General features: G+C 42.8%; 2 protein-coding genes and 1 pseudogene across 2 annotated transcripts in view; all 3 read left to right on the top strand.

The window, feature by feature from the left end:
* LOC119243366 (protocadherin beta-6-like) overlaps window positions 1–19,593 on the top strand; it is a 64,704-nt gene that overhangs the window by 13,988 nt on the left and 31,123 nt on the right.
* LOC119243364 (protocadherin beta-7-like) lies at window positions 5,433–8,104 on the top strand. Its single transcript, XM_037509120.2, is given in 5 exon segments — window positions 5,433–5,829; window positions 5,832–6,517; window positions 6,519–7,151; window positions 7,153–7,572; window positions 7,575–8,104. Coding segments are annotated over 5 exon segments (2,385 nt in total). The 5' UTR covers window positions 5,433–5,678; the 3' UTR covers window positions 8,070–8,104.
* On the top strand, window positions 11,424–15,191 carry LOC119243363 (protocadherin beta-8-like; annotated as a pseudogene).

The following is a 19,593-nucleotide window of genomic DNA, read 5'->3' as shown; positions in this document are numbered from 1 at the left end:
CAATGCTATTCCAATAAAAAATTTCAATGACATTCTTCAAAGAAATAGAACATATTTGATGAAATTCTTATGGAGCCACCAAAACCCCCAAATAGCCAAAGCTTTCCTGAAAAAAAAAAAGAAGAGAGGACCTCCCTGCTGGTACAAGGGGTTAAGCACCGCACTATGAAGCAATCTGCAGCCTCTGCAGTACAAGTTTGATCCCTGGCTGGCCAGAGAGAAACCCAGATGGTGAAGCAGACCTCTCCTGTCTTGCCCACTGCTCCCCTCAGCAGTGTATTTCAGTCATTTTTCCTGTTCTGTTACCCAGTCTGTCTCTGGTGAATCCTCTCACCCTCTGCATCTCTGGCCTGTACCCCAGCTCTTGTATGCATACATAAATAAATCTTTTAAAAAAAGAAGGGGGCCTCCCCGGTGGCGCAGTGGTTGAGCGCTGGGTTGCGAAGCTGCCCACGGCCTCTGCCACACCGGTTCGATCCCCGGCTGCTCCCCGGCCACCGGAGGAGGGTCCCACATGGCGCGCAGACCTCTCCTGCCTCCCGCTGCTCCCCTCAGCAGTGTACTTCGGTCCTTCTGCCTGCTCTGCTCCCTGCTCTGGCTCTGGTGAATTCTCTCACCCTCCGGTGCTTCTGACTGTACCCAGTGCATGTATAAACAAACAAATAAATAAATAAATAAATAAACAAAACATGCCTCTATTAAAAAAAATAAAAACATTTTAAAAAAAATAAAAAAAGAAGGGAATGGAAGTATCACACTCCCAGACTTCAAACTATACTACAAAGCCATAATTATCAAAACTGCATGGTACTGTAACAAGAACAGACATATGGACCAATGGAACCAAATAGAAAATCCAGAAATAAACCCACAGATTTATGGTCAACTAATCTTTGACAAAGGAGCAAAGAATATGCAATGGAGCAAAGAAAGTCTGTTCAATAAATGGTGCTGGGAAAACTGGGTCACTACATGCTAAAGAATGAAGTTTGACTACTACCTCACACCATGCACAAAACCAACTCAAAAAGGATTAAGGAACTAGACATAAGACTTGAAACCATAAAATATATAGAAGGAAATATAGGCGAAACACTACATGACATACACCTCAGTGACATCTTTAAAGACGCATAACCCAAAGCAGTGATAGTGAAGGCAAAGATAAACAGCTGGGACTACATCAAATTAAAGAGCTTCTGTACAGCAAAAGAGACAGTAACCAAAACAAAGAGACACCCCACCAACTGGGAGAAAATTTTTGCACACAACACTAATGATAAAGGACTGATCACAAAAAACTACAGAGCTGATGAGACTCAACAAAAACAAAGTAAATAATCCAGTCAAAAAGTGGGCAGAAGAGCTAAAAAGAAACTTCTCCAAAGAGGAAATGCAAATGGCCAACAGGCATATGAAAAAATGTTCAACATCACTTGTAATTAGGGAAATGCAAATCAAAACTACAATGAGGTACCATCTTACACCAGTGAATGGCACATATTATAAAAAACTAGCAACAACAAATGTTGGTGAGGGTGTGGAGAAAAAGGAACTCTCCTGCACTGCTGGTGGGAGTGCAAACTGGTCAAACCACTATGGAGAGCTGTGTGGAGATTCCTCAACCTGCTAAAGATGGAGTGTCCATATGATCCAGCAATTCCACTCCTAGGTATTTACCCAAAAGACACAGAAACATTAATTCAAAAGGGCACCTGTACCCCTATGTTTATAGCAGCACTATTTACAATAGCTAGGCTATGGAAACAACCCAAATGCCCAAAAATAGATGACTGGATCAAGAAGTTGTGGGACATATACGACAACAGAGGAAAGCACTTACAATGGAGGAAGGAAAGTCACAACAATAATTGCTAATGGTCAAACTAGACATTCACATGCAAAAGAATGAAACTAGACTATTATTTAATAATAAACCAAAGGGCCTCCCTGGGCACAAGGGGTTGGGATGCCACCTGTGAAGCTGTCTGCAGCCACTGCAGCACGAGTTCGATCCCCAGCCAGGGAACTTCCCACGTGGCGCAGCGGACCTCTTCTGGCTCGCCCGCTGCTCCCCTCGGCAGTGTGTTTCAGTAGGTCCGCCTTTTTTTTTTTAAATATTTATTTATTTATTTATTTATTTATTTATTTATTTATTTTTTTATACAAGCACTGGGTACAGTCAGAAGCACGGGAGGGTGAGAGAATTCACCAAAGCCAGAGCAGACTGATGAAATACACTGAGGGGAGCAGCGAGCGGCAGGAGAGGTCTGCGCAGGCCATGTGGGACCCTGGCCAGCCCGGAGGCCAGGGATCAGGGATCGAGCAGGCGCTGCAGAGGCTGCGGCCAACCCAGCGCTTAACCTCTGAGCCACCAGGGAGGCCCCGGTCTGCCTGTTCTGTTCCTGGCTCTGTCTCTGGTGAATCCTCTCACCTCCCCCACCCCACCTCAACACACACACCCCTCTGGCCTGTACCCTAGTTCTTGTATGCATAAATGGATAAATCTTTAAAAAAAATAACAAACCCAAGAATTAATTCAAACTATGGGCCTCCCTGGTGGCGCAGGCGGTTGAGCGCCGCACTGTAAAGGTATCGGCAGCCTCTGTAGCGCGGGTTTGATCCGGCCGACTGGCTGGTGAGAAGCCCACATGGCACAGCAGACCTCTCCTGTCTCGCCCGCTGCTCCCCTCAGCAGTGTTTCTTCAGTCTGCCTGTCCTGTTCCCGGCTCTGTCTCTGGTGAATCCTCTCACCCTCCCGTACATCTGGCCTGTATCCCAGTTCTTGTATAAAAATAAATAAATCTTTTTTAAAAAATTAATTCAAACTGGATTTAACACTTGGATGCAAGAACTGAAATCACAAAATAAATAGAAGAACACATAGGAGATATGCTCCTTGACATCAGCATTAGAGAAACGTTTGGTGACTTTTTCAATAGCAAGGGAACCAAAAACAAACCAATGGGACTACTTCACTAAAAAGCCTCTGCACAGTGAGAGAAACTTGCCTCATCAAAATGAAAAGGCACCCTACTGAATGGGACAAGTATTTGTACATCATACATTCAACAAGTTGTTAATATAGTATGTGTATATACACATAATTTATAAATTTCAATAAGAAAACAATGCAATTTAAAAGTGGCAGAGGATCTGAACAGATAATTCAAAAAAAGGCATGCAAAAGGCCAATAGGCACATGAAAAAAATGTTCATCATCTCATTATTAGGGAAACATGAATCAAAGAACAATTGAGACATTACCTCACACTTATAAGAATGGTTATTATCCAAAAGACAAGAAACAACAAAAAAAAACAACAAGTGTTGGAGAGGATGTGGAGAGAAGAGAACCTTTATACACTATTGGTTTGAAGGAAAATTGATACAGTCATTATGGAGAGGCCTCAAAAAACTAAAAATGTAAATTCCATACAATCCAGTTATCCCACTTCTTGGTATTTACTCAAAAATATAAAAAATCCTAAATCAAAGTGATACATGCACACCTGTGGTTACTGCAGCAATATTTACAATAGCCAAGGACAGCAAACAACCTAAATGTCTATTGACTAAAAACCAGGGCAAAGAAAGATGTGGTCTATATACACAATGGAATACTATTCAGCTATAAAAAAGATGCAATCCTGCCATTTGAAACAACATGGAAGGACCTAGAAGGTATATGCTTAGTGAAATAAGCAGATGGAGAAAGACAAACACTGTGTTATTTCACTCATATGTTGTACATAAAGAAAACAAGCAGATGAACTAATTAAAACAAAAATTGAAACAAAAAACAACCACTGATAGACCAATTAGTGGTTGCCGAGAAGGGATGGAAGATGGAGTGGGTAAATCAGGACAAATGAGATCATTACATGGTGAAGGACAGACTTGGAATTTTAGTGGTGAATTTAATGCAGAATATATACACATTGATTTTCAGTGATGCACACCTGACACTTAAATAATCTTATAATGCACTGTTACTTCCATTTTAAAAATTTAAAATAAGATAAAAAAGAAATTCAGATATGCAAGTAAGAACAAGGAAAGCAAAAATCAGTTCTTAGAGCTGTATAGTCCTATAGAAACCAAATATTTAACATTTTCCATCTTACCAATGGCATTTTTCTAAACTAAGGCTTACTAAGAAAAGCAAAGATGATTTAAATCTCTGGAAAAATTACTGAGCACTACTGACAGGAATAAAGATATAACTAAAGATAAATTCAGTGAAAACATAACACAAAGAAATTCACAAATACAGACAAACTGGATGGTTTTAAAATAAAATACTGGTTACTTTAAAATGAAACAAAACCTGGATAGATTAATAACCAAAAGTAAAATGGGAACAACAGTCATGGATTTACCACCACCAAAGCCAACAAACCAACTCATGTAAGGAAAAAGGTGTAATTAGTCATTAGAAATAGATGATTATATCATTATAAAAACTCTTCTGCTACATGAAAATACAGGGAAAACCTGCTAATCAATTCTATGAAGGCAGGATAATTTCATACAAAAACCATAGAAATTAACATATACAACACACACAGACAGAGCAATGTGGACTGGGAGAATCCTAAAAGCTTATTGACACATCAAATCCATATGTGCAATAAAATAATAATTCTGTGTCACAATTAAATGGCATTCATATCAAGAGTTTGAGATAAAAAGTTAAAGGAAAAAGTACAGCTTTAACAGATGTCAAAATGACTTTTAAAATATGAAATAAAACCTTCTTGATCCAAAAAGGAACATTTACCCCAAATCAAGTTCAACCATCATAGTTAAAGATGAAATACTAGGAGTGCTTCCACAAAGGCAAGGATGACCTGCATACTACTGTTAATTTTAAGAGTGTTTACTGCATGTTCTTGGAGATATTAGTCATAGAAATCATATATAAACATTTTATACATAATACCTAATGAGAATGAAGGGTGGACAATGAGGTATAAAAAGTGCTTCAAAAAATTATGGATAAAGACCTTGAAACTGGAGGGATTACTTAATTCATAAGTTAAAGAAAAATGGAAAAAAGGCTAGTTACTCAGCAGTATGAAAGCATTTTTGTTAAAGCAGTTTACAAATAAATAAAAGCTCTTTCTCTAATATTTGTTGGCTTTTTGATGGACGCTTCATTTTCTTATATACTCTTTACTATCGATTTTTAAAACAGGAGGTTTCCTTAAGATTTGCTCTTGAATTTCGTGCTCTAAATTAAGATAAATAACAGATTTGATTCTCTATGAATTCAAAATATCAGAGTAAAGCGATAAAACACTTACTGGCATCACTGATGATTTGAAGGGAAACATGAAATGAAACAGCAAAACACTGGGCGAAAAAAATCACTCCTGTTGCAGTACCATCAACCCGCCATGTTTTTCTGTTCTAGCCTTAAAAACGGGAATAACATTCACATAACGCAAGGTGGCGCTGCTGGCTAAAAAGAGGGGGGAAATTTGCACAAAGGGTGTTGCAGATTCCAGCATTAAAAGGAAAGCCGACCAGACAAGAGTAAAGAAAACCGTGCTGACAGGAGTTGGGGGAAATTGGGGGATCCCTCCCCACAAGCACTGGTATTATAAGCTCATTTCTAAGGACTCAGTTGCCATTTCTGAGAGCTGCCTGAGGACCAGTGTTTTTAAAGGAGAATGGAGTCTAGAGCGGAGCGTGCTGGGCAGAAAAGGCAAGTCCTATTTCTTTGTGTATTTCTGGGAGTGTCTTGGGCTGTTGCGGAGCCGCTTCGGTATTTTGTGGCTGAGGAAACGGAGAGAGGCACCTTTCTGGCCAACCTAGCAAAAGATCTGGGTTAGGGGCAGGGGAACTGTCAGCCCGGGGAGCTAGAATTGTTTCAGATCAGAACATACTATTTTTACTGCTCAATCCACTTACTGGTGATTTACTGCTGAATGAGAAATTAGACCGAGAGGAGCTGTGCGGCCCCACAGAGCCGTGTGTGCTGCCTTTCCAGTTGTTACTGGAAAAGCCTTTTCAGATTTTCCGTGCTGAATTGTGGGTCAGCGACATCAACGATCATTCGCCAGTATTTCTGGACAGAGAGATTCCCTTGAAAATATTAGAAAGTACCATTCCAGGAGCAGCATTTCTCCTAGAGAGTGCACAAGATGCGGATGTTGGAATCAACAATCTGAGAAACTACACAATCAGCCCCAACACCTATTTCCATATCAATGTCCATGACGGTGGTGAGGGGAGTATCTACCCTGAGTTGGTACTGGATAGAGCTCTGGACCGAGAAGAGGTGCCTGAGCTCAGTTTAACCCTCACGGCTTTGGATGGCGGCTCTCCGCCTAGATCCGGGACCGCTCTCGTACGGATCGAGGTTGTGGACACAAATGACAACGTCCCTGAATTTGTTCAGTTGCTCTACAAAGTGCAGGTGGCTGAGAATAGCCCGGTTGGCTCACTAGTTGTCACCGTGTCAGCTAGAGATTTAGATGCCGGAAGTAATGGGGAAATAGTTTATGCATTTTTTTTATGCAACTGACAAAATTCTCAAAACGTTTCAAATAGATCCAACATCTGGCACAATTCATCTTAAAGCTGAACTGAACTATGAGGCAATACAAAACTATACATTAACTGTTCAGGCCAAAGATGGTGGAGGACTTTCTGGAAAATGTACTGTGGTGGTTCAAGTAACAGATGTTAATGATAATCCACCGGAACTGCTCATGTCATCACTTACTAGCCCAATTTCAGAAAATTCTCCAAAGACTGTAGTAGCTGTCTTTAGGATTAGAGACAGAGATTCAGGGAATAATGCAAAGTTGGTGTGCTCCATCCAAGATGATCTCCCCTTTGTCCTGAAGCAATCTGTAGAGAATTACTACACCCTTGAAACAGAGAGACCGCTGGACAGAGAAAAGCAGGCCGAGTACAACATCACGATCAGCGTCACGGACATGGGGACCCCCAGGCTGAGGACCCAGCACCACATCACCGTGCTGGTGTCCGACGTGAACGACAACGCCCCCGCCTTCAGCCAGAGCGCCTACACGCTGCTGGTGCGCGAGAACAACAGCCCCGCGCTGCACATCGGCAGCGTGCGCGCCACCGACGCCGACGCGGGCTCCAACGCGCAGCTCACCTACTCGCTGCTGCCCGCCGGCCGCGCGCACCGCCGCCGCCGCCGCGCTCGTGGCCGTCAACGCCGACACCGGCCAGCTGTTCGCGCTGCGCTCGCTCGACTACGAGGCGCTGCGCGCCTTCGACTTCCTGGTGGGCGCCACGGACCGCGGCTCGCCCGCGCTCAGCGGCCAGGCGCGGGTGCGCGTCGTGGTGCAGGACGCCAACGACAACGCGCCCTCCGTGCTCTACCCGCCGCCCAACGCCTCGGCGCCCTGCCCCGAGCTGGTGCCGCGCGCGGCCGACGCGGGCTACCTGGTCACCAAGGTGGTGGCGGTGGACGGCGACGCGGGCCAGAACGCCTGGCTGTCGTTCCAGCTGCTCAGGGCCACGGAGCCCGGGCTGTTCGGCGTGTGGGCGCACAACGGCGAGGTGCGCACCGCCAGGCCGCTGGGCGCGAGCGCGACGCGCCCAAGCACCGGCTGGTCGTGCTGGTCAAGGACAACGGCGAGCCGCCGCTGTCGGCCAGCGTCACGCTGCACGTGCTGCTGGTCGACGGCTTCTCGCAGCCCTACCTGCCGCCGCCCGACGCGCCGCCGCCCGCCGCGCAGGCCGACCGCCTCACCGCGTCCCTGGTGGTGGCGCTGGCCGCCGTGTCGTCGCTCTTCCTCCTGTGCGCGCTCGCCTTCGCGGCCGCGCGCCTGTGCGGGAGGCGCGGGGCCGGCGCGCGCGCGGGCTCGCTGGGGCCCGACGGCCCCTTCCCGGGCCGCCTGGTGGACGTGGGCGGCGCCGGGACGCTGTCCCACAGCTACCAGTATGAGGTGTGCCTGACGGGAGGCACTGGAACCAGCGACTTCAAATTCTTAAAACCAGTTATTCCTAACCTGCAGTACCAGTGCACAGGAAGAGGTACAGAAGAAAATCCCTCAATCCGAAATGACTTGAGTTTCTGATAAAGAATGAAATATATAAATGCTGTCATCTATCTGTGAGTATATTCCTATTAAGAAATTTATCCTGAATTACCTCTAGAGGAGTGCTTTTACTTTTTTTTCAAATATTCTTAAAGTCATAGAACAAATACCTTTGCTTTAGAAAGGATCCAACTTTAGCCCTAAGGATCCTCTACACAGGAAGCCATGCATGTGTCATGTCTTTTTTCATGCATGATGTGTAGGCTGTTACATGATAGATCCTGATCGAGATGTTTACATTATTTTTCATTGCCATCAAACTTTTTTTTTCTACTTTCCCCTGATTTATTAGAGTGCTGTATAAGTGATTCCACTCTACATTTTAGGAGCACAGATTGTAGAGTCTCTTTTATTACAGTTTAAAAAAATGTGCTTACTATTCTCCATTCACTATTTTAACACTGAATCTTAAAAGGGGAGAAATTTCAGAAATGAGCAAGTAGATGTTGGGCAGGTTCACAAAGTCACCACTAATAAATGGCAGAGCTGCATCTCTCCACCTTCTGTCCAACTCTGGAATCTTGCTATGACACTATGCACCATCATGTATCACCTGACAAGTTCCACCCTTATTAGGTAGGAACTTTTTTCTCATATTCATCTTCTTGCTCAGTCTTTTCTATATTTGAATTAACAGTGTATGTATAGTGTATCTATGTAATACACTACACTACACAGCTTTATTTCCTTATAAACCAATAATCCAGCTTTTCTGAATCAACTGTTCAACTATTATTATTAAAATTTCTGATCTAAAGCTCAAGTAAAAATGTTGAAAGATGAATCCATGCCTTTTCCTTGTTATCTGAACACATGACCTTCATTTCACAGGCAAGATAATGGCTCTGCATAGAAATATTACATAATTTTGTTTGGTTCAGTTTAGTATTCTCTTCACATTAGTTTTGTGCAGTTGTCCCTATATGCCTTTACAATGCCTTTTCCTCTTTAATTTGAAAGTTTACTTTTTTTAAGATTTATTTTTATTTATTTATACAAGCACTGGGTACAGTCAGAAGTGCAGGAGGGTGAGAGAATTCACCAGATCCAGAGCAGGGAGCAGAATAGGCAGAAGGATCGAAGTACACTACTGAGGGGGAGAAGCGGGAGGCATGAAAGGTCTGCGCGCCATGTGGGACCCTCACCCAGCGGCCAGGGATTGAACCGGAGCTGCCATGTGGGACCCTCGCCAGGCGCCCGGGGATCCAACCGGCGCAGCAGAGGCTGCTGGCAGCTTTGCAACCCAGTGCTCAACTGCTTGTCCATCGGGGAGGCCTGAAAGTTTATTTTTTAAAAGCTTCTTGTTCAATATAATGCAGTAATGAATGGGGAAGATATAAGAATAGTTTTACATGTAAAATTAATGAGAAACAAATTATCATTAAATTAATTAGAGATTCTGGGGAAATTAAGGTTCGTTACATTAATTCATAGCTGCTCTTTCTTTTTATTTATTTATTTTTGTTTGTTTTTATACAAGCACTGGGTACAGTCAGAAGCGCGGGAGGGTGGGAGAATTCACCATAGCCAGAGTGGGGAGCAGAGCAGGCAGAAGGACTGAAGTACACTGCTGAGGGGAGCAGCGGCGGCAGGAGGGGTCTGTGCGCGCCATGTGGGACCCTCCTCCGGTGGCCGGGGAGCAGCCAGGGATCGAACCGGCGCCGCAGAGGCCGCGGGCAGCATCGCAACCCAGCGCTCAACCGCTGTGCCACCGGGGAGGCCCCATAGCTGCTCTTTCTTTAGTTAGCAAATATCCAGATAATTTTTTGCATAGCTCTATTCTTAATATGTGAGATTGGTAAGTCTTAAAGTAGTGCTAGTATTATGCATTACTAATGCATATAGTCCAAGGACAAAAAAAACAATAAATACCTCACAGCCCAAAACATAAGGTGAAGACAATATTATAGTTTTTCCAACACAGCAATGGCACAGAAAAAAAGGAGGAAGGACCTTTACACAATCAAAGAAATTAAAAACATACCAACCAAATGCAAGCATGGTGGATCTTGTTTGAAACAACCACAATGACTTTGAAAGAATGGAGAATCTGATAATAGATATTAAAATATTATTAACTAAAATTTCTAGGTGTGGAATTGGCATGGTATTTTTAAGTCATTTAAAGTTCAAAATGTATAATGAAGTATTCGTGGGTAAAAATTTAGTTTGTCTGGGATATAAAAATACTGGGGAATAAGGTGATTATGCAAAATATTGGTAATTATGAAACTAGTTGTGAGTACTCAGAGGCTTATTTCCTGCTTTGGATTTGAATTTTTTCAAATAATGTAACTTAAAATTCACTCATAAAAAGTGGAGTTAACTAAAATAGCATATCAGAATTACCACTGTTATCAGACATTATATTAGAAAAAATTCTCTAAGCCTTCTCTTTCACAATTTTGACTTGATAACTTCTGAGATAATGTGGCTCATGAATTCATATGCATTCTACTGCTGACTGAATCTTGGGTGTTTTCTAATCATGGCAATGGACTTATGTAAACGGAGCTACCTGGTGCCATCAAATGACATGACTCCTCTCTCTCTCTCTCTCTCTCTCTCTCTCTCTCTCTCTCTGTCTCTCTCTGTCTCTCTGTGTGTATGTATAAGATTAATTTCTCTCTGCCTCAATTTCCTTATCTCTAAGGTGGGCAGTTCACAGCAACCCTATCTGATAGGTACACCTATCTAGTAGGTATTACTATCTCCATTTTACAGAGCAGGAAACTGAGGGAGAGGTTAAATAATTTGTCCAAGGTATATAGTTACTGATTATTCCCATATATCGAGGCAATAAAAGTATATAATTCTAAACATTGTCAGTGATACCTAATTGTATGTTTTTAATTTCTTGTATATATCCTTCCCAGCAAGCTGGTCCATATTTTCTTTTTGCCACAAATTCAATTTGCATTATTGAAAGCAAAAAAGGCCCTACTCATGTTATTTCTCTTGTGTGGTTCTCATACGTTCCTCTTGTTTTGCCTTGGCCCAAAGGTCCTGTGATAGTGAAAGTAGTATTGTAACCTTACTTATCTATAGAAAGAATTAGGAATAGTGCATCCATCTTAATCCCAGAAAACGTAAAACCCTATGAAGACACATGGTGGCGCTGCAGGATAAGAAGGTAAAAAACCAGAACTGAGTCTGCTGCTCCAACAGCAGGCAAAATTTACCAACAAAGCCAGGGAGCCCACAGGAACCTTGGATGTCACAGAGCGAGTGGATCCTCTAAAAAGGACTACTCACCGGAATATACCCAAGATCTTTTGTATATTAAGCATCGTCTCAGATTTGGAGGTCTTTACGGTTCAGGGGCACCCTCGCTGGAGTCTATAGAAAGGAAGAACAATGGAGGCCAGCGGGAAGCTCATTTGCAGCCAAAGGCAAGTTGTTTTCTTCTTTCTTCTATTGGGCTTAGCTCTGCGGGCACGGAATTTAGGCGCTATTCTGTAGTGGAGGAAACCGAGGGGAGTTCCTTTATAACCAATTTAGCAAAGGACCTGGGTCTCGGGCAGAGAGAACTCTCCAGGAGAGGGGCTAGGGTGATTTCCAAAGGCAACAAATTGCATTTGCAGCTCAATCTGGAGACAGGGGCTCTGATGCTAAATGAGAAACTGGACCGTGAGGAATTGTGTGGTCACACAGAGCCCTGTGTGCTGCGTTTCCAGGTATTGCTAGAAAATCCCTTGGCATTTTTTCAAGCTGAGTTACAAGTAATAGACATAAATGACCATGCTCCCGTGTTCCTAGACAAAGATATGCTGCTAAAAAATCAGAGAGCAGCCCTCCCGGGACTACATTCCCTCTGAAGAACGCTCAGGATGTGGATGTAGGCCAAAATAATATAGAGAACTATATAATAAGTCCCAACTCCTATTTTCGGGTCCTCACCCGCAAACGCAGCGATGGCAAGAAGTATCCTGAGCTGGTGCTGGACAAAGCACTGGATCGTGAGGAGGAACCTGAAGTCAGGTTAACCCTCACAGCTCAGGATGGCGGCTCTCCACCCCAGTCTGGTACTACTCAGGTCTACATCGAAGTCATGGATATCAATGATAATGCCCCTGAATTTGAGCAACCTTTCTATAGGGTGCAGATCCCTGAGGACAGTCCCCTAGGATTCTTGATCACCACGGTCTCTGCTACAGATAAAGATATAGGAATCAATGGAGAGATTTCCTATTCCCTTTTCCAGGCTTCAAAGGAGATTAGCAAAACCTTTGAGATAGATGCTATGACAGGAGAAATTCAACTGAAAAAACAACTTGACTTCGAAACAACTCAATCCTATGAGATCAATGTTGAGGCCAGAGATGCTGGAAGCTTGTCAGGAAAATGCACTGTTCTGACTCAAGTCGTCGATGTGAATGACAATGCCCCAGAAGTCATCATGTCCTCATTTACCAGACAGATCCCTGAGAACTCTCCGAGACTGTGGTTGCAGTGTTCAGTGTTTCAGATCTTGATTCGGAAGAAAATGGGAAAATAAGTTGCTTCATTCAGGAAGATCTACCGTTTATCCTAAAATCTTCCTTGGAAAACTTTTACACCCTGGTAACAGAGAAGCCGCTGGACAGAGAGCTAACATCGGAGTACAACATCACGATCACGGTCACGGACATGGGGACCCCCAGGCTGAGGACCCAGCACCACATCACCGTGCTGGTGTCCGACGTGAACGACAACGCCCCCGCCTTCAGCCAGAGCGCCTACACGCTGCTGGTGCGCGAGAACAACAGCCCCGCGCTGCACATCGGCAGCGTGCGCGCCACCGACGCCGACGCGCGGCTCCAACGCGCAGCTCACCTACTCGCTGCTGCCCGCCGGCCGCGCGCACCCCGCCGCCCGCCGCGCTCGTGGCCGTCAACGCCGACACCGGCCAGCTGTTCGCGCTGCGCTCGCTCGACTACGAGGCGCTGCGCGCCTTCGACTTCCTGGTGGGCGCCACGGACCGCGGCTCGCCCGCGCTCAGCGGCCAGGCGCGGGTGCGCGTCGTGGTGCAGGACGCCAACGACAACGCGCCCTCCGTGCTCTAACCCGCCGCCCAACGCCTCGGCGCCCTGCCCGAGCTGGTGCCGCGCGCGGCCGACGCGGGCTACCTGGTCACCAAGGTGGTGGCGGTGGACGGCGACGCGGGCCAGAACGCCTGGCTGTCGTTCCAGCTGCTCAGGGCCACGGAGCCCGGGCTGTTCGGCGTGTGGCGCACAACGGCGAGGTGCGCACCGCCAGGCCGCTGGGCGAGCGCGACGCGCCCAAGCACCGGCTGGTCGTGCTGGTCAAGGACAACGGCGAGCCGCCGCTGTCGGCCAGCGTCACGCTGCACGTGCTGCTGGTCGACGGCTTCTCGCAGCCCTACCTGCCGCCGCCGACGCGCCGCCGCCCGCCGCGCAGGCCGACCGCCTCACCGCGTCCCTGGTGGTGGCGCTGGCCGCCGTGTCGTCGCTCTTCCTCCTGTGCGCGCTCGCCTTCGCGGCCGCGCGCCTGTGCGGGAGGCGCGGGGCCGGCGCGCGCGCGGGCTCGCTGGGGCCCGACGGCCCCTTCCCGGGCTGCCTGGTGGACGTGGGCGGCGCCGGGACGCTGTCCCACAGCTACCAGTATGAGGTGTGCCTGACGGGGGGCTCAGGGACCAACGAGTTCAAGTTTCTCAAACCTATTTTGCCCAATTTTCAAGGCAATTCTCCTGGGCTAGAAATAGAAGAAAACCCTAACTATAGGAGCGACTTTAGTTTCAGCGTTCAGTGACAACATAGATATGCCTAGTTTCTGTTAATTTCTCATTATGCTAATTAACTTTTAGGAAAGATTTTTAATACCTCTTTTCACTGAGGGAAGAAAGCAAGAGTATTTTTGCTTTTACTACAAAGTAGAAAGGGGGAAACATCATTTGGTGTTGGTTTCTGCAGCAGTGGGCAGTGAGACAGCGTAAACCTGCAGTATCCAGAGTGGTCCCGCCAAACTCCTGCTTCTGTAAACTACTTTATAGGGGCTCTGTCTCACATTATTCCTGCATTTACTATATGTTAGTGTTATTTCAATGTTGTGTGTTGTTTTGGGGGTCTGAGGACATTAAGAACATTTCCATATAAGTTATTAGTAATTGCTTCTTTCATGCTATTTTTGACTTAAAAATACTCTACTTTCAGAAGGGGTGGGAAGCATATATAATTGGTGTTAATATCCCAAATATTTAAAATCAATGAAATTCAAGCTGATGTTTTTGGCAACTATTCTGATTGTTCAAGTTATACTATACAAAGTTGTTTGCAAAACTTACTGTCCCCCCTTTGTTTTAAAAGAATTTTATCTTTCCTTCCTTACTATAACAAGATGAACAGCCCAAAATCTTGACTCCTAAATGCTAACAAAGACAACAGTACAAATCTTTATTTTCAATGCCTTATGTATGTATGGAAGGGGGGGACTAAGGAAAATAATTATATAAAATTGGTGCATTGCCTTAAAGTTTTTCCTACTAGCTTTTAAACCATTACTTACATAAGAGCAGCAACGTATTAACATTTACAATGATGGTCACCTACACAGAAAGGAAAGAGCACAGTGTGATGTCTGGCTATTGCTTTATTCTCTTTCGTAGCACCTAACTTTTTTTTTTTTAAGATTTATTTAGGGCCTCCCCTGGTGGCGCAGCGGTTGAGCGCTGGGCTGTGAGGCTGCTCGCGGCCTCTGCAGCGCCGGTTTGTTCCCTGGCCGCTGGCGAGGGTAAAAAAGATTTTTTTATTTATACAAGAACTAGGGTACAGGCCAGATGTGCGGGAGGGTGAGAGGATTCACCAGAGACAGAGTGGGGAACAGAACAGGCAGACTGAAATACACTGCTGAGGAGAGCAGCAGGTGAGACAGGAGAGATCTGCTCACCATTTGGGTATCTCCATGTCTAGCAGGGATTGAACAGAGATTGAACGCGCACTGCAGAGGCTGTGGACAGCTTCACAACGCTGTGTTCAACCGCCTGAGCCACCTATCTTTTATATTGTTTTTTTAGTATGGCCGTACCACCCTGAACATGCCCCATTTTGTCTGATATTGTTTTCTCTTAAAAGTTTTGTACTGATTATGATTCCTTTTTATTAATATACCAATGTTAGTTTTAATATAATTGCTTTAATTGCTCTCTTTTTAGTGTCACTGGTGTTAAGAGAGTAAAATATCTGTGTCATGTTTATTCAGTGATATGATATAATAGTGAAACTGACTTTCCCATTTGAGAAACACTGAGCATCTGTGACAGAAAATGCAGTGACCAACCAATGTCCATCCATCTTTTCTTCCTTAGTAGCCAACCATAAATTTTACTTAAGGCATTATTAGTATGCTTACTCAAACCAAAATTAAAAATTTTTTTCCCAGCCTCCCTGGAATAAGCCATAGGCTGTGTTATATTCAATGAGCTGTATATATAAATTTTTACTGTAGGAAACCTCCAAGAAGGCTGTATAAAGGAATATGTGTTATCTAAGAAAAGGTCTATTTTCCCCCCTTTTCTAATTGCCCCCTTCTGCTTGGACTGTATGTCTTGGTTGGAAAACAATTAGGCATGCTCAGCGAAAAGCAACACAAGGAAGGACATAAAGGTAGAAGACAGTCAGCATAGAATGACTTGAGAGATGAGGGCCCCTAAAGATCACAAAGTCACTATGCCATCCCTGGATTGCCTGTTTCTGACCTTTTTTGATTTGAGACTAAAGGGGCTTTATCTCATTTAAGCTGCCCTCAATTTAGTTTTGGTGCTACCTCCAAGAGAATACAATACAATGCTTTAATAATGTAATATTTTAAATCAAAATGTTACATAATACAGAAAAACACACATCTTAAATGTTAACTGGATGTAACGGATCTTTTTAAAGCTTATTTCTTTATTTCAAATTTAGTTGAAAGTAGTGTACAGAGTGCTAATTAATTATTCCCTCATTCTTTTTAGCCCTCTGTTCAAGTCTAAGGAATTTGACGTTATCCCCTCTTTGACATGAGAAAACTGAAGCATAGAACACTTAAGTAATTTGCTCATAATTCTGATAAAATGAAAAGTTTGAAATATAAGACTATTTGAATTGAAAACCCAGCTCTTAACCTACACGCTATAACGGTAGACATTATCTGGTACCAATGTCTTCCTAACCAAGGATATAAATTCCATATAATCTATGAGCTGACCTCCTATGTTGAAATGTAACTTTTAGTCTATCATTTGTATTTGTTTTCACACCAATGGCCACACCACTCTGGATTAATAAATCAAAAGTACTTATAGAAGTACTGACCTAAGTAAACTGGGATAGACACTATAATTGAGCTTCATTATGAGCAGGTCAGCCTGTTTATCTTCTTGTACATTCATTATTGCAGCAATGAATGCCCTGAATAGGGAGTAAAATTGCCCTGTGGTAAAATTTCTTGTACTATTCCTTCAGCTTTTTTCTGTCATCCCTAATATACACATTAACTTAAAACTTGTTTATGTATATATATATATATATATATATATGTGAGTCCCCCTTTAAAATTAAACATATTGTATTCATTTGAGCATACCATTTCTGGAAAACAGTTACTATTATATTTTTAATTCTGACAGAAATAACTAATTTCAAAAATGTATAGGCTATTGTGAAGGAATTTCTTTCACTAACTAACTTATGGATTCTGGTAATTTAGTAGGAAAAAAACAGGCTCCAGTTAAAATTAACTGCATGCCTTTGGCAACTGCTCTTAAAAATTCTGTGGAAAAAAGAAGTGGGGAGTCATAAATTACTTTTCTCCAGGTTGTTCAACAGAACTGAATCACATTCTTCAGTATTTGCTATGATAATACTATTCTTGCAGAGTGATAAATTCTTGTTGAGTCATATACTGGGTGCATGAGAAGCTATGCTTGCATTATGTGTTAGTTTCCTATTGCTGCTATAAAAATACACCACAGGTGTGTTGCTTAAAACAATAAAAACATATTACTTATGGTTCTAAAGGCCTGATATCTTATATGGTTCATACAGGGTTAAAATCATGGTGTCAGGAGGGATGTATTTCTTTCTAAGGCCCTAGAGGAGACTCCATCTTTGTCTTTCTCCAGTTTGTAGATGCTGTCCACACAATTAATGGTCCCCCTTTTTCCATCTTCAAAGCCAAACAACATTACATCTCTTTGACCGTTATTCTGTAGTCACATCTTCCTCTGGCCAAAATCAGGAAAGATTCTCTCCCACCCAGATAATCCTGGATATAATCTTTCATTCATATGGTTCTAATTTTAATTACATGCCTGAAATCTATTTTGCCATCTAAAAGAACATAGTAACATATTTTGGGAATTAGACATGGACATTTCTGGCTAGGTGGTCATTATTCTGCCCATCACAGATTGGCTGCCTGGAGGAAAATAATACAGTTTAGTAATACCAAGTGTGGCCAACAGAAGTCACATAAATATTTGGTATAGCATGAGTTTAAGCCTCACTTGTGCCATTATGGGAATGAATAAGTTCCCCCAAATTGAGAAGGTAACTTGTATTCAAAGAATGAAGCTGGTATGCCCATTAATCACACTTAAAAGTTTATTAGTCACCTTGTATACAGTGGGCCTTGGCACTGAAGCCACTGGACAGAACTTTAGATGGAGGGAGGATTCACACCTCACTCCTAGACAGGGGTCTTTTTATACCTCTCTGAAACTTAATATTTAACTAGAGAGTAGCAGTTTCATAAAACTACTGATGTCAGACACCCAGGGGATGTATTATATGTATCTTTGTGCTAATAAGGTTAATAGGTTTGTATATGGTTCATGATACAGGTTACTGAATATGTAGAAAACAGTGTGAATTTTGGCTCTCTTCCCAGAGTAGGGTATCTCTCATTCACAGGCCTAAAATGGCCTGGATTCAAGATGGAGTCACTTTGGTTTTCCTACAAACATTGATTAGATGTTCTAACTTGAGACAAGGTAATTAACAAACTTCTAACCATCATTAATCAAAACACTGAATTGAAAAAGATAACATGAAATCTCACTGCAATTCAAAATTTAGAAATAGAAAACCTTAACAAATGAATACAAATATGATGAAGGACTTGTATCTGGAATATATAAAGAACACTTACAGCTCAATTATAAAAAGACAAATAACCCAGTCTTTAAATGGGCAAAGACGTAAACAGACATTTCTCCAAGGATGATATGAAAATGACCAACAAGCATGTGAAGAGATATTCAACATCATATTCATCAGAGAATTGCAAATCAAACTCATGATGTATGAGATACCACTTCATACCCATAGGGTGGCTAAAATCAAACGGTCAGATAACAAGTGTTGGGAGGATGTGGAAAATTTAAATACTGATACATATTACATGGTGTGAATGTAAAAGAATACACTTACTTTGGAAGAGTCTAGCAGTTCCTCAATTAAACATAGAGATATCATATGACCTAGCAATTCTAGTCATAGAAAATGAAAACATAAGTCCACACAAATATCTATATATGAATGTTTACAGCAGCATTATTCACAATAGGCAAAAATTGGAAACAACCCAAAAGTCCATCAACAAACAAAGGGATCTTCAAAATATATGTCTCACAGTGAACCCCAAAGTGGAATGAATTACTAGAACATGAATGAACTTAAATGAAAGAAACCAGTCACAAAAGTCTACATAAATTATTCCACTCAGAATAGAGAAGTATATAGAGATAGAAAGTAAGTTAGAGGTTAATTAGGACTCAAAGCAGAAGGGATGGAGGAACAGGGAATGATGTAAAGACTTTTGAGGTGATAAAAGTGTTCTAAAATTGACAGTGGTAAGAGATGCACCATTCTTCCTTAAAACCACATAACTCTACACGTCAAATGGGTGGGTTATATTTCATTAAAATCGTTTTTTTTTAAATAAAAGAATAAACCATATTGTGTCATGATTAAGCGGGGGGGGGGGGGGGAAGAGCCCAAAACCTGAGACCGACCTATTCAGGAAAACACTTCTGATAATTTAAAAATAGTGGAAACTCAGTCTTCAAGCTTAGGTGTTGGAAAGAAGAGGAAGTAATATACTTTTAAACAGAGCTCTCTTCAGAACCACCACTGATGGCAATTTTGCAGCATACACTCATTTCTAACTCAATAGTACATAGCTTGAAAAATATGTACTTGTGGAATTGTTCCCAAGTTACTTCAGAAACTTGGAACTTGAAAAATTTTGCTCCTTAATGTACTTTCTTTTCAGATTAAATGTTTAATCAATAACACTCACCCACTTTAAACAGTCAATAACATAAATGACAATTTTCTCTATGTACTCCTCCTGTGAAACAACACAAGCTGTACCTAATCGCACGAAACCACATGAAAACAGAACTCAGCCTTTTAGATTACAGAACACAGTTTACACAATCAATATGATACATTTAGAATTTTGCATCCAATGTTAAACCAGAACATGTAAGATGCAGTTCGAACACGTGGTGGCGCTGCAG

Source organism: Talpa occidentalis, unplaced genomic scaffold (genome assembly GCF_014898055.3).
Source record: "Talpa occidentalis isolate TD23 unplaced genomic scaffold, MPIMG_talOcc4v2.1 talOcc4.13, whole genome shotgun sequence".
Lineage (NCBI taxonomy): Eukaryota > Metazoa > Chordata > Mammalia > Eulipotyphla > Talpidae > Talpa > Talpa occidentalis.
The sequence above is the reverse complement of the archived record's forward strand: the minus strand, read 5'-3'. Positions and strand labels throughout refer to the sequence as shown.